The 23,490-nt window shown below is 49.2% G+C and overlaps 1 protein-coding gene across 1 annotated transcript in view; it reads right to left on the bottom strand.

Annotated features, from left to right (window-relative positions):
* PRKG1 (protein kinase cGMP-dependent 1) overlaps positions 1-22,709 on the bottom strand; it is a 363,030-nt gene extending 340,321 nt beyond the window's left edge. The window contains exon 1 of the mRNA XM_058840756.1: positions 22,042-22,709. Coding sequence (XP_058696739.1) covers positions 22,042-22,307 — 266 coding nt within the window. The 5' untranslated portion in view covers positions 22,308-22,709. The remainder of the gene's footprint in view (positions 1-22,041) is intronic.
* Positions 22,710-23,490: the final 781 nt, after the last annotated feature.

The following is a 23,490-nucleotide window of genomic DNA, read 5'->3' as shown; positions in this document are numbered from 1 at the left end:
ATTCAAACCCCATTGATTCCTTCGTGCTGGAAGTCAAAACATCTAAACTGGATTATCCTGATGACTTTCCTTTAGGGCATTAGTTCTTTCCATGCTCAGTAAGAAACATTGAGAAGTGTGAAGAGCACACAGCCATTCCAGCCTGCCTAGGAAATCCTCCCAGGATGAATCTGGGGTAGAGTGCATGAGAAGGAAAAGAAAAATACCACAAGGCTTATTAATGGAACAAAAAATTGCTCGCTGCAGAAGAAGCCGAAGGAAAAAATAACAATGTGCTGTTCTGCCGTTGTAATGCATTTAGCTTTTTATATCACATTAGGGACACGCAGAACACCAAAATGAATGTTTGTGCCATGCAAAGCCGAAGGAGGAGACATTGGGAGCATGGAATAGCAGAGGATTCTCCAGGAACGCAGTGGTTTCGAGCACATGTCACATCGCGCTGAAGATTTAAATTCTCCTTTGTGGGCTCTTTGCCTGGCAGGAAGAGATGGCACAAAGCACCTCCTGTCAGTACAAGGCGAGAGATCTCCCTCCCCTCGTTGTTCTTCCAGGCTGGAGCAAAGCCTGGGCTGTGCTTCCTGCTGGGTGGGCTGCAGAGCTGAAACAACATGAGTATCACTCATCTAATTACAATTTCTACAGAAAAATGGCACCCAAAAATCATTCTCGGTGGCCAGGAGTTCAACAAGCCCTTCAAAGCTTGGTCCTTCCATCAGAGCAATCAAAACCATCCCTCTGACTTCTTCTCCCCACTAACAAGACTCTATTCCCACCATCTCTGCCCACACATCTACAGAAACCTCTGCCCTCCAAAAGCAGGAAGTTTTTCTCCCATGACTACACAGAAAATTGGATTTTCAGCAGCTCACCCCACCAGCTGGCTGCACATGGTGGCTGTGCATCCCCACAGCCCCTCAGGGTTAAGGGAATGCTATGGGATTCCTGGGAGCACTTCTCACATCCTCAGCATGAGTGACATCCTTGGGGCCAGGCTTTCTCCAGGAAGGACCACACACATGATCCCGATCCCTCCTGCAGGAGCCTGGGCCACGACCCTGATCCCTCCAGTCCAGACACACCTCAAGTTCACTTTTCCCACTTCCCAGAAAAGGTTGGACTGCCCAGCAAGATCAGACACAGGGAGAGCTTATATACTTCTTTCTTTGGGCTGAATTAAGCCAGTAACAACTTCTAAACGATTCGGCTGCCTTGGGAAGCCTCCTTAGGCTGGGATTAAGCAGAAACTTGTTCTGCAAGCTGCCAAAATAAACACCCCATGCTCTGCAGTTACCAGAGTTAGACACTGCCTGTGCCCTGCTTCTCTAAACAGTCCCAGGGCACTGACTATGTAGAGCAAAAGCAGCATTTAGACAAGGCAGGTCATGGAAATGTAGTTTCCCTTTTGCTTTCAGCCATAAGCAACCAGCAAATGAACCCAGGGACCAATTAAACAAAATGTAAGGAAGCAGATTCAGTCATGGAGCCACAAGATCCAGGATGCAACGGAGGTGAAGTCTGTAGAAAACATCAGTTCAGTTGATGTTGCTGGGAAAACAGGTTCATTCTGCTGCCAGACACATCTCTGCTGGACTGGGGGAAGCTGAAACAGTTGAAGGAAGGTGGGAGCCATGTGCTGGTCTGATTTCCACAGTGGGATGGCTGGGATAGCCAGCTTCCTTCCATTTCTCATCAGCCAGAGCTGAACTGCTGGGGACAGGCTGTGCTCAGTGACCCTGTGACCTTCACTATCCCCCACACATTCCTCCTTGGACTGCATCTGTTCTACATCTTTTTCACATGAAATCACCTCTTGGCTTGTCTTTATGTGGGACTCCAACAAGCAGCAACAGATCCCCGGGCATCTGTGGAATCACAGAATGGTCTGGCTGGGAAGGAACCTTAAATCTCAGTTCATTTCACCCCCTGCCATGGCAGGGACACCTTCCACTATCCCAGGCTGCTCCAAGCCCCAAAGTCCAACCTGGTCTTGGACACTTCCAGGGATCCAGGGGCAGCCACAGCTGCTCTGGGCACCCTGTGCCAGGGCCTGCCCACCCTCACAGGGAACAATTCCTTCCCAATATCCCATCTATCCCTGCCCTCTGGCACTGGGAAGCCATTCCCTGTGTCCTGTCACTCCATCCCTTGCACAGAGTCTCTCTTCATGTTTCCTGTAGCCCCTTTAGGCACTGGAAGGCCACAGTGAGGTCACCTCAAAACTTCTCCTCTCCAGGCTGAACAATCCCAACTCTGCCAGAGCACCAATCTTCCTCAGATGCTGGGAAAAACTTGGGGTCACCAAAGATGAGATTTGTTCCATGAGACAGCTGCAATTCTTCACTGTTTCCTTTTAAAACATGACACAACCACAGCTGAACTCCTCAGCTTCAGCTTTTTCCATCTCTGACCTGCGCTGCCCAGTGCGCCTCGCTCATTGTTTCAGTCACGGCGCTCTGGCTGCAAGAGGTGGAAAGCAAAACCCTCAGGAAAGTGAGAACAGCAAGAAGCTCACTCCCCTACCACCCCCCAAAATTATATTAATTGATAGCAGCTCATTTCTCCAGCCTCATTTTGAGGCTGTTTGATGCCATTCCTCCACTTCAGGGGTTTCACAGTGACAAACCTCTCAGCAACCCCAAGAATTTGCAATTCCAGGTGCTCCCTCTGCTCACCCTTTCAGACCCTGCAGTGTTTCTTATCTCTCCTCACCAGTAATGCACCACTCACCTCCCATAATTGCCTTGGTCTGTCGGGTTGATTTATCCAGCCTTCAAAACAATTCATTTATACTTGAAATTGGATTAGAAATAAACACAAATTCTGCTCCCCTGATATGAAAATAACCAGTGTGTTACCATTATTTCATGATGCATTGAGAACAAGTGCCCTGTCTCTTTATACAATCAGTTTAATTCCTCTGCTTATTAAAAATTATTATTTGACTGTTTCAGGCATTTATAACAATAAACACAAACCACAGATTTTAAACCTGGCCTTTACATGCCTGGAGAACAGGCTGATGTTTCTTTAAGTTGCACTGAGAGCTGTCTTCCTTTTAAAAAAAACAGAATTTATCCTGAAGTCTTTGACATTTGCATGTCCTGAGCAACTGCAAATATTCCACTGGAGCACCAGACTCTTATTTAGGGATCTACAGGTGTTTATGGCCACAATTCCAGCAATGCTAAACCTTTCCTCTTAGAGAACATTTCCCAAAAAGTTCTGTCCACAGGAGCAGAGCCCTGTGATCATTTAAGGCTCCGAATCAATGGCTGCACCCCACAGAAGGCACAGCTTGTTACAGTACCAAGGAAATATCCATGAATCATCCAGGCACAATCTGCAAACAGGGCTCACATCAGGCCTCACAAAGGTTTTACAGCGCTCCACTGACTTCTACAGCGATTTCTTATTTATGCTTGGGGAAACTCCATCAAGTTGGGCTCTCAGAGTGTGTAAAATGTTTATATTCACCGTTTTCTCTGTCAGTGTTAGCAGGGACTGATTGCTCTACTCATCAGAGCATTAGAGACCAGAACTCGCCTGATTTCCTCAGCACCGCCAACATCTCTCAGCTGAGTGCCCTGGGTGAGTCAGGGCATGGGCAGAGCTTTCATCCTCACCTTTCTTCCATTTCTGCAGATCAGCAGCCAAACCCCTGGCTGAGGTGCAGGGCTCCCTCCTGGCTGGCACTGCTCCACCTCCTCACCTGCCCTGCTTTTCCTCACTCCAGTTCCATTCCCAGCTGCTTTTCCTCTGACCTTAACCCCTCTGCATGGCAGAGTATTCAAACATGCCAGCAAGGTTCACCCGTGCACCTCTTCCCCACCAGCTCCCAGTCTTTGGTTTGTGTGGAAAACAGCACAGCTGGGGAACTGTAATACCAACTACTGGGAGCTTCCTCAAACCTAAAGGGAAAAATCCCTTGGCAGAAATGCTGCTGCCAAGGCAAAGTGTTTTGGGTCTGCTTCTCTGAGGTTGAGGAAGAAAGATTCCTGGGCTGGTATTGATCTTTTGTATAATCACAGAAGGGTTTAGGGTCAAAGGGGCCTTAAAGCTCATCCCATACCACCCCCTGCCATGGGCAGGGACACCTTCCACTATCCCAGGCTGCTCCAAGCCCCAAAGTCCAACCTGGCCTTGGACACTTCCAGGGATCCAGGGGCAGCCACAGCTGCTCTGGGCACCCTGTGCCAGGGCCTGCCCACCCTCCCAGGGAACAATTCCTTCCCAATATCCCATCTATCCCTGCCCTCTGGCACTGGGAAGCCATTCCCTGTGTCCTGTACTCCCTCCATCATCCCTTGTACAGAGTCTCTCTCTCTTTCCTGTAGCTCCTTCAGGCCCTGGAAAGCCATTCCCTGTGTCCTGTCCCTCCCTCCATCATCCCTTGTACAGAGTCTCTCTCTCTTTCCTGTAGCTCCTTCAGGTCCTGGAAGGCCACAGTTGGGTCACCCCAAAGCTTCTCCTCTCCAGGCTGAACAATCCCAGCTGTCCCAGCCTTTCCTCCCAGCAGAGCTGCTCCATCCCTCTGCTCATCCTGGTGCCTCCCCTGGACTATCTCCAGCAGCTCCAGGTCCCTCCTGTGCTGGGCCCAGATGATTTCTCTCCAAGAACTGTTTGTGTTGCAGCTTTACCTCCTCTGCTTTCCTTGAGCAACCCAGCCCAGGCAACAGGGCCCTTTCCCCCTTCCCGAGTTTCTGCCGGCACACAAAGCCCAATGCCCAAACCCATCTCCAGAGCCCCTGGCAGGCTCCAAACCCATCTCCAGAGCCCCTGGCAGGCTCCAAACCCATCTCTAGAGCCCCTGGCAGGCTCCAAACCCATCTCCAGAGCCCCTGGCAGGCTCCAAACCCATCTCCAGAGCCCCTGGCAGGCTCTGCACATCTCCTTGCCCCTGGCAAGGCTCCGGTGGCACAAGAGGAAGGCTCGGTATGGGCAGGAGGCACAAACCCAGCGCGTTCCAGAGCCCTGCTCCCCCAACAGGAGCACAAACTCACAGTCCGCATCCAAACTCGCATCCCAACCACCCCTGCTCCTTTCCCACACGCACAAAAAGGGTTTTCCCCTTTGTTTCTGCTTCGCTCCCGCTCTTTCCTCTTTTCCTTGTGCTTCCAAGGCAGGGCTCTCAGCAAAGAAGGGAATTGGCAGCTGATGCTCTGGGCATGACGCGGCTCCTGTGCCGGCTCCGCTGCCTTCCACGGCCCGCAGCTCGGCCAGGCACAGCATTCCCCACATTCTTCCCTTTTTCCCGGCTTTTTAGCCCCGTTTCTCCCGGGAGGAGGCAACACAAACACAAGGAGTAAGGCCGCCCTCTGCTGCCCTGCTCGAGATGCAGCCTCGCACAGAACGCTTGGGCAATAAAACCCAGCAAAACACAGAATCTACCCAACAAAAAACACCCCAAAGCAATCTAGATGCAAGATAAAAATATCAAAAACAGTCATCGCATTAAAAAAAATAAATTGCAACACTATTGCTCAAGCCCTGGTTTAAGACATTAATTTATTTGGTGTCTCTGCAAGGCGCTACCACAACTCTTTAATCACAAGGTTTTTTCGAGTTACTCAGTGCAACTCCCCAAAAAATGAACATGTGGCATCTTAAGGGGGTTATTTCTATCAAAACGGGCATTTATAAACCCACGGCACTGTCTGTAGATCCCTCAGAGCAATTAAACTCACAGCCTTCTTCTGCTTAATATTCATTTTGTCCAAAACCAAATTATTTCGGAGCTGTAACAACTCTGCCTGCAGACACCACATTTTGGGTGGGTTTTCTTTACCATTCCTGTGGTATGATAAATAATACCAGACTTAAGTAATACCATCTCTTTGTTCCCCCTTAAAGAGATGCCACAGATTGATTTGGTGCAAGCTGGGATCAATGATTCGATGCAGTAATGCACATTAAAGCATTGATTTGCATCAGTTCCTGGCTCAACTCCCAGCCACTCTGAGTGTTCACACAAAATTCAGGACACACAGACACAAACATCCCTACTTTTTAGTATTAATGACCAATCTGAAAAATGAAGGGAGTTTCTTTCCTCTACACAGGACACATTTTGTCTCATTTTAAATTATTCCATTTTCAGGACTCTGACTCTTTTTACTCTCCATTTATATTCCCTTGTAAACTCCCAGAAAAGTCAATTAAATTTAAATAGCTCATGCTAATACCATGAATATTTCACTGCAATTGCAGTTAATTCATCACCTCCCTAAAACCCCATAACAAACCCTGACTTCCCAAACTGCTCAGATCTACAGATCAAGTCAAGCTTTGCAAGCAAACTCTGATTTTAAAAACCATGGATGCAATTTCCAGGCAGAATCACTATTGACTGAGCAGCAGAACAGCACATGCTGAGCATGGAGGAGTAAATTATGGGAGAAGAATCAATCCAGGAGCCCCACTAGGCTGGGGAATTGAAGTAAATATGTTTTGTATCCCTCAAACTTCTTTTTATTTTTGTAGGGGATGCCCAGCACAGGGGGTAAAAGAAGTTTTTAAAAGGCAAATCAAACCCAAGCAGACCAAGCAATTCAGGAAAACGAAACAATCCTCAGATGAAAGTATCCAATTCTTTAGCAGTATAAAATCCCTACCAGGAGGTGAAATTGGAGGTGGGGATCCCAAATCCAAAATCCAGCCCGTGCATGAACCACATTTTGCCATCTCTGCTCTCCCAAACAGAAGGAAAACCACAGATTCTATCCCCCCCTTACTTCTATTTAAAGGTTTTACCAAAAGCCTCACTGCTGGAACAGGTTTGGAGCCCTTCAGTGGAGAATTCACCCCACCTGGGTAATTCTTTGATGAGAGGCAAAGCTCAGAGCAGATCCTTTCCATGTCAGCTTGGGAAAAATCGCAGCCATTCCCTAAACTTCTCTCTCATGAACCCAATTCCATCAGTGTTCTTCCAATTCTTCACAGTGCAAAGCATATTATCAACACAAGAGCGGGGGGGGGGGAATGGGAATATTCTCCACCTGTGACTAAAATAATTCTTTCTTTTCATCAGAAAAGCCTTTTAACATGGACTTAGGTTTTGCTGGCCACTGAAAGGCAAGTGATGTGTTTGCAAAATTAAGCTTTCAATTTGTAGAGCATTATTAGGACCCATCTCATGATGCTAATGGGTTTTAAATATTTTTTTCTTTTTTTTTTTTTTCCTCTTCAGCAACACACAGGAAATAGAAGAGACTGGCACATCACGCTACTAAATCTGCAGAAACGTCTTCAAGTTCTTGCAGAGAGCAGTGATTAAACCTTTAAGAAATGTACCCGTTTCACCCCCCCCCGAAGGAATGGAGGGCTGCTGGAACATAAATCCACCTGAATTAGAGCACAGCTCGTCTGCTGATCATTCAAACCACACGGTTTAACCCACCTCTTGTAACTGCAGCTTTAGTTTGTTTCATTTTATCTCATTTCTGTTCCTGAAAAATCGCAGCAGCCTGAAGGATGAGCTTAATTGCACCACCAGCGAGCTGCATGGGTTAATTAACATAATTACTCATTCATAGCCTGGTCAGCTCGCTGCATTCATCTGCTGCACGCCCAGCCTGAATAATTCAGCAGGTATTAATTATTTATGGCCCGGAGCTCTTCCGAAGTTGTTGCTGGCAGTCAGTGCCAGAGCTTGGACCTGTCAGGCAAAGCCAAGCCCTGCCCCAGGCTGAGCTCCGCTTTATCCCGGGCATCACAGCAAGGAAAATGGGACAGGTTTGCATTTAGCCACCAAAAATACCGTGTTTTAAATCTCCCCACATCCAGCACTTGATTTACAGGGGATGCCAGCGGCATCAAAGGAATCTGGGAGGGGGGAAATCGCCTTTTCCCTTTAGTTCCTTGATGGAATGTGTTGGAAAGGAGAACAGCGCAAGGCACAGACATTCCTCCCCTATAACCTCTGCCATGATTCGCTCTCCTGGTTTAGGTAGGGAAGGACCATAAAATGGGCATCGGGACCTCCAAAAAACGGGGGTGTTACCTGTGCCCACCCCACCTGCAGGCTGCCAGAAAAGGCAGGCTGGAGCTCTCTCCTGCTGGGAAGAGCCTCCATCCTCTGCCTGGGTGAAGAAACAGCCCCACACAAACCCAGAGGGTGAATTTTGCTCCCCGTGCAGTTTGCACCAGGAAACCGTGAAGTCAAAGGACAAGATACAGCCAGAGGCCAAGAAGGAGCTGTAATTCCTGGTGGCTGAGGCTGAACTGCTGTTTCAGAATGCTGAAGTCCCCCATGTGGCAAAGGATGCAGCTGGAGATGATGCTGAAGAAAGTAAACAAATAGTATTTGTCAAGGGCAGAAGGGGCTTGTAGAAAAAAAATAAAATAAAAATCTTATTTTAAATTATATCAATGCTATAATTGATTAAATGCCCAGTAATAAGTGACATTTTTGGACGAGCAGCAAAAGACTTTACAAGAACTGGAAGATTGGTAAATCCGTATGAAAAATGCGGCACCTATTTTGAACAAGGACAAATATCCAGGTGCATATCCAGGGAAAGGGACATCTCCACCTGCAGCTCCAGGTCAGCAGTGCCACCTCCAGTGCCCACCCCAGCTGAGCAGATTTATGCTCTAAAACCCCCAAACCACCCAGCTTTTCCTGCCCAAGTGTGTTTATCCCCAAATCTTCCCCCTCTGGAGTCTCCGCTGCCAGCGCCGCCACCCCACGTCCCCTCCAGCCCCAAAGAGCTGTGCCAGGGTATTTTCCACAGCCAAGCCCTGCGTGCCAGCACACAGGAGAGGCTTCTCCCCACCTTCCCGCTGGGTTTGGGGGTTTGGCAGCTTCCCTCCAGGAATCCTTCCCCGGGGTTTCTCCGATAAAAATCCCGGAGCGGGAACAGCGCAGCCTTTCAGCCTCCCCCGGTGCCGCCGGGCCAGGGCGAGCTCCGGCTCCATGTGCAGCTCCTGGAGGTGCTGTGGTTACCCACAGAGCACCACCGTGTACAACCCTTATTCAAACCTTCTGCAGAAAGATCTCAGCTCTGTGAGGCCCTTTACCAGGGCACAGGGTGGGGAGACGGAGCTGAAAGCGTTTTTTCATTCCCAGGAAAGCTAGGGGGCTGTGCAGCCCTGCAGCTTTTCCCTCCCTCTATTCCCTGGCAACTCAGGCATCAGTTTTTGGGAGGTTTTTTTTTTAACCACTTCCCAGCATTAAGCTGAGGTCTGTCCCCTGGATTTTTTACCCCAAGACATGGCTCTGTCGCTGCCTTAAGCATCAAATATTTCCAGCCACATGGAAGATAAAGCTGAAATAATCCAAGTGTTAAAGCTGCACTTTTCTCCCAGATCTCCTTTCCTTCCCAGAAGCCATGGCCAGGAGGAATATGGCATAAAATCCATCTGTCAGCTCAACCTTACACTGAATTTACATTAATGCTCTGACCAGACCAAATCCAGCCCTGGTTCTCCCACATGGTACCAAACCCTTTCTTTTCTTGCACCACCAACTGCTTTGCCAAGCTCTTTTGAACTGAGAAATTAGGGAAAGGTTGGCAATGCAAGAAAAACAGGAGATATAGCCCAGGTTTGGCAGTTCATTTACCATCAGGCTGGGGTTTTTAGGGCTTGGTGGTTCATGCTTCACAGAGAATCCTAAAGGTCAGAAAACCCCTCTGAGATCCAGTCCAACCATTCCCCAGCAATGCCAAGGCCACCTCCAATGCACATCCCCAACTTCCACACCCACAGTTTTGGAACACTCCCCGGTCTGGGACTCCACCACTTCCCTGGGCAGCCCCTTCCAAGGCCTGACCATCCTTTTGGTGAAGGAATTTTCCCTGATATCCCATCTAAACCCCCTCTGGAGCAACTTGAGGCCATTTCCTCATCCTGTCCCTGTTCCCTGGGCAGAGCCTGACCCCCCTGGCTGCTCCCTCCTGTCAGGGACTTGTGCAGAGCAATAAAATCCCACACAGGGCTTGATCTTATTAAGGAGATGCCAAAGGCTCAAGTCCCAAACAAACCCGTGCCATTCCTCATTTCCAGCCTGATTTTGCCCCCAGTGCTCCTGAATGAGGAGCCCACTTCAAAAGCCAAATCTGTGCTTAACCTCCTGGACACTTTTATTGGTTGGAGACCAGTAAATTCACATTTCTTTGAGTGCCCAGGCCTGACTGTTTTATTGATAAACACAGTCACTACCCTGGGTATGGCTGGGGACGTGTACGAGTGGAAACCGGATTTGGTAAGACAAAAGTGAGCGAACTCCTCGAGGTTTTAAAGATCAGCCAGTAATGGGATGACATTTCCTTTCTCCAGGAACATTTGTCTGTAATGAAAGCGATGCCTGAGCACATCAAATCGAGCTGTAATTATCCCATTATCCTTGTGTCGGGTCTGAAGGCTAAACTGAGATAATGTCAGTGGAAAATGCTTCCCCCACACAGGGAAATCATTCCCTCCATAGTCTCATTAGGAGAGTATCAGGCTCAAGAAGCTTTTGCTGTGAGCAGGAGCAGCCTGAAACAGCACCTCAGCTTTTCCCTCAAATCCTGCTCCTTAAATCTGCTCCTTAGGATGTGGACTGGGGAGAAAAGTGCTTGGGATGGGACCAGCAGAGAGAAAAGGGCAGAAGAAACCTCACCAGAATACCCCCATGTCCTCAGCAAGAGACTTGTGGCAATCCTGATTTTCTCCAGGCCAAAACCCACCCCTGCCCCCAGGGCCAGGCATCTCAGACTGAGAGGAAAGGAGAAAAAAAATAAAATAAAATAAAATAAAATAAAATAAAATAAAATAAAATACAATAAAATACATAAAATACATAAAATATAATATAATATAATATAATATAATATATAATATAATATAATATAATATAATATAATATAATATAATATAATATAATATAATATAATATAATATAATATAATATAATATAATATAATATAATATAATATAATATAATGGAATTTTGTATAATTAAATGGAAGTGTTACCACAGCTTGACGAAGGCAGCATGGGCTTGAAAGAAAAACCTCCAACCCATCAACATCACACTAAAATTGCCTAAATCCCACTTCATCCCCATTAATTGAAGAGGAAATGAACAGTAACATGATGGGGCAGTGAACTCATAGTCACAGCTGCCTTAGGAAGGAAAATATTGGACAAGTCCCTGGATAAAAAATGATCTTATGGGTCAGCACCTGAACAGATAAAAAATAGAGCAGGGCTTGGATATGGACAGCCAAAATACTGGAAAATAGAGTGGTTCAAGTCTTTACACACTGGGTTTTTTAATTTTCAACAAAAGGTGGGCCAGAGAGTCACTGAGTTTGCTCTTGATCTTTGCTGAGTTCTGGAATACAAAAAAAATACATTTTGGAGAGCCAGAGGAAAGCAAACACTCCACCAGGATTTTGGCAGGTAAATGAAATCCCACAGGTAATTCTGTCAGCCTGACATCAAATCCTGCACGTCCTTTGGGATGTGAGAGCCTCCATTTAATTGCTGGAAAAACTAAGGCGAGACAACAAGTGCCAATCCATAGGGCCCTATGGAAAACAGATCTCGTGGAATGAGCTTAGCAAGTTTTATTAAAGCACCTACAAATTGGGCTGAAAAAAAGCATTTGCAGCCATGCAATGCAATTAAAAGGCTGTTGTGAAGTGGCTGAATCACAAACTCGAGCTTGTTGGGAGCATCTCCAGCTCCAGGGGCTTTTATCCTGGCACAGGGGGGTTAGAAGCAAGGGAAAAGTGCTCGGGAGAAGCGTGGGAAGGACAGCAAACAGGACAGGATTAACAGCTGGGCCAGGAAGCTGAGACAGATTCAGGCTGGAAATGTGGAACCAATATTGAAGGCAGAGCAATTAGGGCAATTAATCTTCCCTGCAGCTCGCAGGGCTGCCTCAGTCACCGGCAGGGCTGTGAGCTGGGATGGGAAGGGGGTGATTTTATTAATGACAGAAACGCACCGGAGAAAACAAAACCTCCACGGAGGCCGAGGGGCTGGATGGGGAAAGCCAGCCCTGCTGACCTCCTGAGATTCCCACTTGAAATCTCCTTTCCCAAATCAGGAATTACCAGTTCCCAAATCCGGATTTACAGAGGCTGCAGGCTGGAATGGGGATGCAGGGATTCATCAGCTCCGTGTTCTCCCTCACAATGTGAACACCACCAGCACAACACCCACGCAAGGAGCTGCTGCTTCCAGTTCCCAGGGAATCACAGGCTGGGAGCAGGGTCAGGAAAGGAGTCACTTGTGGGGGAAACCAGCTCCAGGGGACTTCTTCATGTTCTGCCTGGGCAGGAGCCATCACAGAAACGCTGGCTGCAAAGATTCATGACATCATTCCATGGGAAGTTTCCCCCTGTGTTTTCCATTTGATTTAAAGCTTTTAAAAGAGGCTTGATTTTTAGATACTGAACATTTGGCAAAAAAACAAAGGAGAAGAAGGAGAAGGAGAAGGAGAAGGAGAAGGAGAAGGAGAAGGAGAAGGAGAAGGAGAAGGAGAAGGAGAAGGAGAAGGAGAAGGAGAAGGAGAAGGAGAAGGAGAAGGAGAAGGAGAAGAAGGAGAAGAAGGAGAAGAAGGAGAAGAAGGAGAAGAAGGAGAAGAAGGAGAAGAAGGAGAAGAAGGAGAAGAAGGAGAAGAAGGAGAAGAAGGAGAAGAAGGAGAAGAAGGAGAAGAAGGAGAAGAAGGAGAAGAAGAAGGAGAAGGAGGCTCTCCAAAAGAGAAATCAACCAGCCCAGCATAAAAGATTGGAATCAGCTGTACCTACTTTTAATCTCAGAGTAGAAATTTCAATTTAGGAGTCAACCCAGCCAAAAAGGTGCCAGAGACAATGAGCAGCAGCAGCAGCACGAACTGGACATGTGGACACAACTGTCCCTAAATCAAATGGCCTCTGCAACTGATGCTTTAGGATGGATTTGACTGCACAGACTCAGAAGAGATGAATCAAACCCCAGAAATTTCCCTAAAACCAGCCTTCAGTTGATCCACAACACCATTCCCACTTCCTTTTTTGCTATTCTGACTCCAAACATATGGAATAATGGAGTAAAAAATTTAATATTCATAATATCCACACCAGCTCAACCTATATTTTTCCAGCATCTTCCCATAGAAGAACAAGTTTCTGGTTGAAGTTGCCACGAGCATTCTCTTATCAAAAGATAAAACACTTTGAAATTCTTCTTTTTTCAAGTGATTATTTTAAAGTCATGGAGGGGAGGGATAAATCTCAATCTGGCTTCAAGTCTCTCTGCCCCAGCAGTGCTGAGAAATGTGGGGAAGAAGATTTAAAATGTCAGGGTTTCTGCAGGGGAGCCCAACTGCTCCGGTCTGTGCTTCCCAAAAGGCACTGCAGCCTTTTCCCTGGATGGGACACGCGATAATAAACCTGCAGATCAAAGTGAGAAACGTGCTCCTGGCAGGGAGAGCCCAGCCTTGCATTATGGGATGAAAGGGAAGGCAGAGACTTCAGCCTTTACTTAACACAGATTTCATAAAGCAGCATGAAAATCAATGGGGGGAGGAAAAAAAAACAAAAACCCACAACCACCACCTTTTATGCTGCTTTCATTTTAGTATTTTAATTTTTTTTTAATGTTAAGCAGTCCTTTTCTGAACTACAGCAAAGACAGAAATAAAGTAGCCGAGGAGGTGGTGGCTGTCTTTTGAAAAAAATACACTCTCAGTGTCATTCCATGAAAATTTTCCCTCTAAGAGCTGATTTGGGGTGGGTTTTTCCTGCCTCCATTCTGAAATGGCCACAGAAATTCCCCCAAGGCTTTGTGAAAAGGGTAAACATCAAATGCAGAAAAAGCAGAATCCCTGACTGGTTTGGGTGGGCTGGCAGGTGGGAAGCAAAACCACCTTGGAGACACAGCCCTGGTGCTGCCAAATTTTCCCAGATAAAGCAACTTCCCAGTGTTTTTCCCACCTTCACAGAGAGCTCCTTCCCAGCTTTTCCCCATTCTGCCTTTCTGAACCTTCAGAACCTTTCTGTATTTCTGTAAGCATGGATTTCTTTTCTTCTGAATGTCATAAAAACCATGGGCTGGAACAAGAGGGGACACTTGGATGTATTTATTCCTTCCAGAATTTTTTTTTTTTAGGAACTTTTGGGAAGTGCAGCAGCTCCCCAGGTGTCTCTCCCTGCATTTTTCCCTGCTCCACAGTCACTTCTGAGATTCCTTACAAACAGCCAAGCTGGAAGCCACCTTTGGGGTGCATTTTTAAGGGACTTTTCCCTGCTATTCCCACCAATTCCAGGCCTTAAAAGTTGAATTTTGGCTTAGTAATTGCAAGCACCAAAATTCTATGTTGAGTCACTCAGAGGATCTGGGTGTAGTTCTTTAGGGTCTCAAGGAATTATTCTCTGTTATCCTTCCTACTCACCACAGGAAAAATAATACAGAGCACAGCTCCTGAGAAATTGAAGGAATAAAGAGTAAAAAAAAGTTAAATATTGGCAACACAGTGCAGATACATAAATAGAAAGTGGAATTCTGATATTTAGGACTTGATCCCTTATTACAAACAGCTCAACATAATTTTTTTTTAAGCAGATTTTTTATACTAATTGGTCACTTAAAATCCTGGTGGTGATTTTTACCTCAGAGGATTTTATAGAAACTCCCAAGAAAGAGAAAAAATGCAAATGAAAACAACTCAGAATTCCCATCCTGCTGTGCTTGCTACAATCAATCAATCAATCAACCACAGTGCAAACTTCAGTGCAAACCTTGTGCCAGAAACCCCAAATATTAAGATATTTCTCCTGAACCTGTTTCCCACCTGCAGAGTTTCCTTCTGGGTATTTTATATTAAGTAATTCTCTGTTTTCTCCCCCTGCAGCTGCTGAGTTTGTTGGGGTTTTTTTGAGTTTTCCATCACCCCACCGGCCTGTCATTAATTTACTGCCATGAGGTGGACACTTTCTCCCCATTTTACACCTTTAAATGTCTCAAAACCAGGAATCACCAAGAAAATCGCTGCTAAATCTGCTTCCACTCCTTTGAGTCAAACAGAAGAGATCTGATCCCATTTCTGGGGAGCTTTTCCCCCTCTCCTGTAGCCATTCCCACAATGCTCAAGCTCAGCCCCCAACATGAATTAAATCCAAAAACTGAATTTTAAATTTTAAATCATCTCAATCACTTATCCTTATGGATCCCCAGGATCATCCCAGCTCCTGCCACCACCCATGAGCCTGAACTCAGCCTCCTCTTTTAGCATCCTCTTCCTCATTTGTCACTACAGGCTTTTATTTCTAATGGAACAAAAATGCTCTGAGGACACCCATGAGCAGGACACAGAAAAAAAAAATCTATTTAAAAAAAAAAGCAATCCTCATCTTTTCCACTCAAGAGGTCACGGCAGAGGGGAAAGCTCTTCAGGAAGCCCCTTGCCAAGCCCTGTCAGAGATTTTCCAGAACCTGCAGCAACTCCACAACCAAGTGGAAACCTTGGGAAGGCTTTTTCCTGAAGTTTCTCATTAGGAAAGTGGCACTCTGAGTTTTATTTTAGTCCTTTCTATCCCATTTTGCTCTGATAAGACTTCACCACTGCTTCTCCCAAATTTGCTCTAAACCAGGACAAGCACCCAGAGGGATTTTTGCTGGAGAATTACCTTTTCCATCGTGCAGGACGATTCTGACAAAAACAACAGAACAATTCTAACAAAAGTGACACAAAAGTTCTGATGGAAAGGATGCAAAAATTCTGACAAAAATGATTTTTAAAAAATCTGACAGAAACTATAAAAGAAGCCAAATGAAGAGTGAGTGAGGGCAAGCAGTTTTACACCATGACATCCACGTGCCACTTTTAAAAACGCAGCAGCAAGAGAGACACAAGACCCTTTTTCTCCTCCAGACTAAGAGATGTCCACAAGCTGCTCCAGGAAAACAACACAATCCCAACTCCCAGCTTTTTGCATTTTTATAAATCCACTCACACCAAAGATCCAGGAGGGAAAAGCAGTTTCTGGTGGCCTTGCTTGGGAGCTCAGCTGAGCTTTAGAGCCCACACGTAACCAGGTTTTCAGGGATTGGGAAGCACAGCTCCAGGCAGAGGGAAGCTGGGGGACATGGAGATCTGGCAGCTGCCCTGAAATCTCTGGGCCTGTGGTTTGGTGCCCCAAGGGAGGCTCCAAAACCCTCCTGACTTGAGGCATTTAAAAATAGGCCGAAGGAAGAATTTGGGATGACGCCGCTGGGACGGAGCTTGCGTCAGCCAGGGATGGGCACTGCCTCATTCCCTGCCCTTCCCGCTCCTGCTGAGGGCAGCCTTGGGATGTGTGTGCCCTTCCTCGGGGCAGACCTCAGAAACACACAGCAAAGCCAAAGAGTCCAAGTTTTCATCCCAAACCACACGGAAAAATGACAATTGCCCTTCCTTTCCTCACTAGAACCAGGGATCTCATCGAATAATCAGGTTTCTTTTTCATTTCACATGTTTATATATCAATTATTCTGGTTTTGTTTTTTTAAAATTCCAGATGTTTATATATCAATTAATACCTGTTCAGTACTGTTTTTGAGGAGATGGAAGGGTAAGCTGAGTTTAGCTGCTCTTGCTGCTCCAGCAGTGATGCCACTGTGCCCATGAGGAAGCACTGAAGGGATACGATGGGAAAGGTGGATTGGGTGACCAGGGCTGCTGGTGACAGACAGACAGACAGACGCCAGACTGTACCCAGTAGAAAGGCACCATTTGATGCCCTTTGGGAGCCAAATTTCCCCCCATCCTGGCTCAATTTTCAGGTCTCCTGTAAACCAAAGGGAAGTGATGCCCAAGGAAGGGGGGAGCAGTTAGTTCAGCCCATTAAAAATTAAAAGACAGGAAATTATTTCCATTGATTAACCATAAACATTTGCTTCTCTCCCTTTCTAAAACCCTTCTGTGCTTGTTTGTCTGACCTTGGACTTCTCCAGGGGCTGATGTCACACCTCTCCCTGCAGTGACAACCCCCCTGTCTCCCCCATCTTCACTCAATACCCTCCACTGCTTCATGCCACAAGTTCCTCCATCCAAATGAGCACAGAGGACCAAGCCAAGAGTCCACCTCCCACTTCCATCACTCTCTTTGGAATATTTTCCAGCTCTCCCCAAATTTAAGCAACCCTGTCAAACTTCCCTCTGTATTTCCCTCCCTTGGAGCAGCCACGCACTCCCAAAACAACAAGCAATGAGAACAGTATTAATTCTTCCTCTGCCAATATAATTCCAGCTAATAAAATCCTTCTGATCTTTGGTGGGGGATCACCCAGGGATGAAGCATCCATGGAATTTGCTGCTGCAGCCCATCAGAAGCAGATGGGAGCGGATTGGGGACGAGCGAATGAGGAAGAAAGGAGTTTTCAGGGTCGTAATTAATGGCAAAACCACTGCCATCCTTCCTCTGAGCTTTGCAAAGGGATGCTGACCCTAACAGACAGAAACAGCAGACTTGGATCCAGCAAAAGCTCCCTGTTTGGACTATTTCAGACATAGGTGCTGAGTGGTGTCACATATTGCATAAGGACAGTCCTAAACCGTCCCTTTCCAGCTTAAAGGCTGAAGGGTCACACACTGGTCAAAGGTCATGCACTGGTCTCCCACCAGTAAAAAAATGAGGCAAAAACTCCTTTTCCAGGCTGCCCAAGCCCCGGGGGAGGGTGGTTCCAGGTAGTGGGGAAGCAGCTGGGTTGTTTTTCACGGGCAGGCTGAGCGCAGGATCGATATCGCTTTAGTGGCTGGCAGCTGATGAGATCATGGCTAAATTAACGCAGGCAGGCAGCTCAGTTCCCAGAAAGGGGCTGAGGGAGGAAGGACAGGGCTCCAGGGAGGGGGAAGATCCCTCTTGCCACGCTCAGGGGGTTGGAAGCTGTCAACAGAGCAGCTCCAGGGGTGGTGGAGATGCGAGACAAGGGTTGGAGGGGGGAAAAGTGATGGAGAATTGCAAGGCTGTGCAGGACATCTCTGCTTTAGCCTGGGGCAGCCCCAGTCCAGCTTTGAAGGTGACTTTGTCTTGAATTTTGGACTGGAGACCTCCCAGGCTGCCCAGTTTTCACCCTGGGCATGGCTGGTCCTGGCCTGAGCAGGACCCAAAGCCCAGAGACGGACTGATCCAGCCACAGCCAAACACCAGCTAAATCCCAAGTTTTGCTGCATAAACCTCAGAGGATCCACTCCAATGCTCCATCCCTGGTACCACCCAACGCCTTTAATCCTGAGTTTAAACACCTTGGCTGAACACACACCCCCAACACCTCAGAGGAGGTGGAAGCAGGAGAAACAAGGATTCAAGCCTGATTTTATCTGGAAAACCACAGGCAGGAGGGCTGGTCCAGGCCTGGGAGGCTGAAACCACAATACACCCCAACACCTCGCCTTAAATGTTAGACCCCACTGCCATCTTGTGGTAAATACTTCCTGAAATAAAGTTAAAAAAGGGGGGGAAAACCCATTTAAAAGTTGCAGAAAAAGTTAGGGAGCCAAGAAAGATGAGTAAATTACCGGGAGCAGGGTGGGGAAACTCATCTGTCTTAAATGATGCTGAGGCTGAGCCTACAGCACTGTCAGACAGAAACTGGCATGGAAAAACCCAGGGATGGCAGGGATTCTGAGCTGGATTCGGGGATTTGAGGATATAACCACACACAAAATCTGGAATTGCCTGCAGGGCCAGGGCTTCAGCGAAGATTCGGTCGCTATTCCGAAAAAATTCCGGAGCTCCCCAAGTCATTTCGCACCACCCTGGTTTGAAGGAGGCTTCTCGCCCCACATAAGCAGGATTTAGCTGGAATTAGACATTGCACCTCGGAATTAAGGCAGGCAGCTGCTGGAATTTCCCGGGAGGATGATCTGGAGGTGGGATTAGGGCTCAGGTCGATCACTCCCAGGGCACAAAGCACCTCTGGGTGCTGGGGAGCCACCGATGAGCACCCCTGGGTGCAGGGACAGGCAGGGCTGATCCAGCTCTTAGTCCTGGCTTTGCCACACCTCAGCATTTACTTTTTGCATCATTGATCATCTGCAGTGCCTTTGCTTAGCAACTGGGGATCACTTCAGCAAAGTGCCTGGGCTGCTGCATCATCCAGGGATGGCTCCCACCCTGCCAGGAACAGGGACAAACTGGTTTTCCTGCTTTGTGCTGCCATTAGGGACGGGCAGGTGCTGGATCAGACAGCCCCGAGGCCTCGTGTGATCCCAAACACTCACTGGCTGTGGGTAAAAGTGAATCAAAACTCGCTGGCCATAAATAAATTAAGGAATCATTTACAAGGATGTAAGAGTGTTGCTCTGCTCTCAACTCAAATCTCTGCTGGCAGGAACAGATCAAGGAACAACAGGGAGGAATTCTTTTGAAAACAGGTGCAGAAAGTGGCTATTTTGAAAGAAAATCTAATTTACAGATCGGCTGTAGATACACAGACAGCTCTATACACCTGGCCAATGCTTTCTGCCATTAAAATTTATACTTCCACATTATCAGAAGGAACAACAACATAAAAACACACTTCCAGAACAGAGATAACACATCCTTCACCACCTTTCTGTTTACACATCCCAGTTCTTTGGATCTCTGCAAGCCTTTGCAACTCTACCCTTGCTGCACATGACAGAGGTGCATTACAAGAGGCATAGCATATTTAAACCAACTCCATTCTCTGCTTTCAGCTGGGATTTATCCCTGTTTGAGTTCCTGTCATCCTGTAGTTCACTGCTTTCAACTCCTTGACAGTTCTACATGTTGGTGTATATTACACACAATAAATAAATCCAATTATATTGTCAAAAACTACATCTTTATCTTCAGAGATGAAAAAGTGTTTGAAGGTTGATCCCAGGTAAAAAATGTTTCTGTTTGCATTCAGCTGAAAACAGACGGGCCTGAACATCCCCTTGGGGGATTTATGGTCTGGAAGTTGTCTGTGGGTTTTGGAGAAGAGGTGTTGCCCATCCTCAGCCTCCCAGAGAGCTGAAGACCAGTGGGATGGAGAGCTGGGATGCTGCTGCTGTCGCTGGAGCACAGGCAGGAGGCTGCTGGAGGTGCGTGAGCTCCCCCATGAATAAATCAGCCGAGTGCTGTAAGCGGTTCTGAGATGCCAGAGCAAGCCCTGGGGACACTGAGGGGAGCTGGCAGCACTCGGAGCCATTCCTGCCTCCGGAGCAGGAGCGGGGAAAGCTCGTCATGCTCCTGGCACAGGCCTCTGCAGCACAGCCCTTTGCTCCCTGATCCCAGGACAGCGCCCTGGAACCAGATCAAGGACCCAGACACTGCCCATGGAAAACACACCTCGATCTAGCCCATGGTGGGGAGGGATTTGGGAGGGAAACAGGGGCAAAAGAGAGGTTGTGGGTGCAGCGTGCTCAGCACACCATGGGAGACCCTCCTGCTCTCCCAGCAACGAGACAGGAGAAGAATTAAGTGGAATTAAAGGAAGAATTAAGAATTAAAACCCAAAAGCAATCTCAGACTGGCTTGGATACCATTGTCATGGCTACCACGAGTGAGGCTGAGGCATGGGGGGATGCCAGGGGATGGAGTTCCAGCCTGGAACTGCCCAAGGGCCCCAGCAGGAATTTTTCCTGCCCACTAAAACATCATCTGTGGATGATGGGAATGATGTAGGATGGGACAAATGACCTTCACGGCATCACACGGACACAGCTTTTCCTGCAGCTGGCCTGCCAACCCAAACCAGGAACAGCACGGGAAAGCCTCAGGCCAGGACTAAACCTCACTAGAGCAACGAGCAGGTTTAACAACTCCTAAATAAGCTATTTCACAGGGTGGGGACACCCTTGGCTCCCTGCCCTCACCACAGCTGCCAGGTCACTGCCACCTTCCCTCTGGTAGACGAGGCTCGGGATGATCATTGCCTCCAAAAAAACCAGCAGCAAAAGGAAAAAGTTGGACGTGGTTTCTCCTCCATCCACAACACCTGGCCTCTGCCTTGGGCAGGGGGTGCCAAGGGATGTGATGCCCCAGGGAAGGATGAATGGACACGTTTAGCTCACACTCCCACACCTCCCTGGGCACAGCAGTTTGCTTTATTAAATCGCCACAGGCAGGGAAAAGAATAACAATGAATAAAAAAAGCCTAAAGCCAAGTGCTCCTCGTTTGAGCCATAGTCTTGTTAACAAGGGGCAGGGGACAGGTGAGGAGGAAAGGGCTGGAGTTTGGTCTGAGCACATTTGAGGTGTGAGAGCTGTGGATGCTCACTCACACACAGATCCTGTTGGGAATGGCTCTGCTGAAATAAATCGCTCTGCACAGAGCACACGAGACCGTGCCTTGCTCGAGAAGCACCAGCCACAGCTCCTGCCCAAAGCAGGGTCACCCCTGCGGTCACACACAACTTCTCCATCGCACTCAACACCCTCCCAACTTCTCCATCCCTTCAACCTCCCCAGCAGCCAGCACAGCACCACGCTCCACGGTTTTCCCACGTGTGTAGAAGAAGGACAACCCCCGAGAGCCTGGGCTGAGTGATGCAGACCCCACGATCCCCCCCAAAAACCTCTCTCTGGGTGCCTGACAGCAGCACGGGGAAGGAGAATCATGGACTCATTTATGTGGAAAAAGTCCTCCGGGATCAGCGAATTCCACCGGGATAACAGGAGGCAAAGCACGGGTGGAGCAGCGTGGGCTCGTTTTCGGGGAGAATAGGGTGGGGAAAGGGGGGCCGGGACGAGGGGTAGGTAGCACCTGTCCCGGGCCCGGGGCTGCCGGGGGTGCTGGCGGCTCCCGAGCAGCCACCGAACAACTTCCCGGCCCCGCCGCAAACTTTTCCCAGCGCCGGGGAGGCACCGCCGCCCCCCCGCGCTCCGGCCGAGCATCCCCCGGGAGCCGCGGCGGGGAAGGACAGAGCGGAGCGAGGGAGGGAGCGAGGGAGGGAGCTCCGGGCTGTCCGATCCCCCGCAGGGCTCCTTCCCGGCGGCTCGGAGCCGCTCCCCGCCCCGGGCACGCTCCGTGCCGGCGATCCCAGGCGGGGAGACGCGGTGTCCCGGCCACCCCGCTCGGGAACGGGGGTTCGCGGGATGGGGGGGTGGGAAAAGGGGGTGTCATCCCTACCTCTCGGCCTTGGTGAACTTGCGGAAAGCCTGGCGGAGGTCGTGGAAGGAGCGGTAGGTTTGCGGCTCGGCCGAGATGCCCTGCGCTCGGGTGGTGCGGGGCCCGATGTGCGGGCTGGGGGCCGGCAGCACGGACTGGCATTTGTGCAGCCGCCGCCGCAGCTCCTGGATCTCCTCGTCCTTCTCCCCCAGGCGCCGCTCCAGCTCCTTGATCCGCTCCTCCTTCAGCAGCAGCAGCTTGGTGAAGTCCCCTTCCAGCTCGGTCATTTTGGGGGTGCCGGGCCGGTCCCGCTCTCATGGAGCGGCTCCCGGGCAGGGGCAGGGGCGGGGGAGCGGCTGCGCCCGCCCCGGCTCAGGGCAGCGGCCCCGGCATCGCCCCGCGCCTCCGGCCAGCGCCGAGCCGGCCGAGGGGAGAGCAAAAACCGCCCCGAAAACAGCGGCCAACAAGGGAAAAGGCGGCGGGGAAAAAAGGACAAGAAAAGGGGAAAGAGCTCTTGTGCCACTCTGCGAGGCTGGGATCCTGGAAATAGCAACAATTACCATGTGATCGCAGGGTGACGCAGCTCCTTGTAACTGGAGCCGAAGACTTGGGATTCAAACAAGAACACTTCATAAATATTAAATCGCCTTCTGCTAATGAGCCACGTGGAGCCGCCCCCCGGCCCGCCCGGCCCGGCCCCCGGCAGTTCAGCATCCCCGGCAGCTCAGCATCCCCGGCAGCTCAGCATCCCCGGCAGCTCAGCATCCCATTCCTCCCGCCTCGGGATCTCAGCACCGCGGTTCTGCACCCCGGGAGCTCAGCATCCCACCTCCCTCCTCACCCCACGTTCCAGGCTGCGTTATCCTCAGCACTCCCCTGTTGGTCCCTCCTGGGTATCCCGCCTTGGCAGGGCACCTGGGCACCTTGCACACCCCCCTCCATCCTTCCCTGCCCAGATTATCCCGTGGACCTCATGGATGGGGCACCGCACACTCCGCCCAGCGTCCTTCCCCACATCCCACCCCTCTCGGGTGCCTGCATTCCTCCCCATCCAGGACCCAACACCCCTTCCCACCAGGTTTCCTTGCTCCCTGCCCTCCGGGTCACTCCCCAGCACATGCCAGCCAACCCCCACCGTCCTGTGGGACACACAACTTCCCAAACACCCAGTGTCCCTCATCCCAACGTGCACGGACAGCCTACACCCCACGCCCTGGGGGAGCAGAGCCCGTCCCCAAGCACAGACATCGGGGCCCTGGTGGCACCTGAGGGGGGAGGCAGGCGGAGTGCTTTGCCAGCATGTCCAGGGAGGGAGGAACTCATCCTTCCCGGACTTATTTGGAAGAGCCCATCATGCACATGAATTTTTAATTCTGGCTGGCAAAGGGCACCATCAGCTTCCCTATCACATTTCCCTCCCAAACCACTCTCGTTTCCAAGGAGGGCTCTCAGGAGCCCCTTGCTGCAGGC

Source organism: Poecile atricapillus, chromosome 6 (genome assembly GCF_030490865.1).
Source record: "Poecile atricapillus isolate bPoeAtr1 chromosome 6, bPoeAtr1.hap1, whole genome shotgun sequence".
NCBI lineage: Eukaryota > Metazoa > Chordata > Aves > Passeriformes > Paridae > Poecile > Poecile atricapillus.
This window is presented reverse-complemented; position numbering and strand designations above follow the sequence as displayed.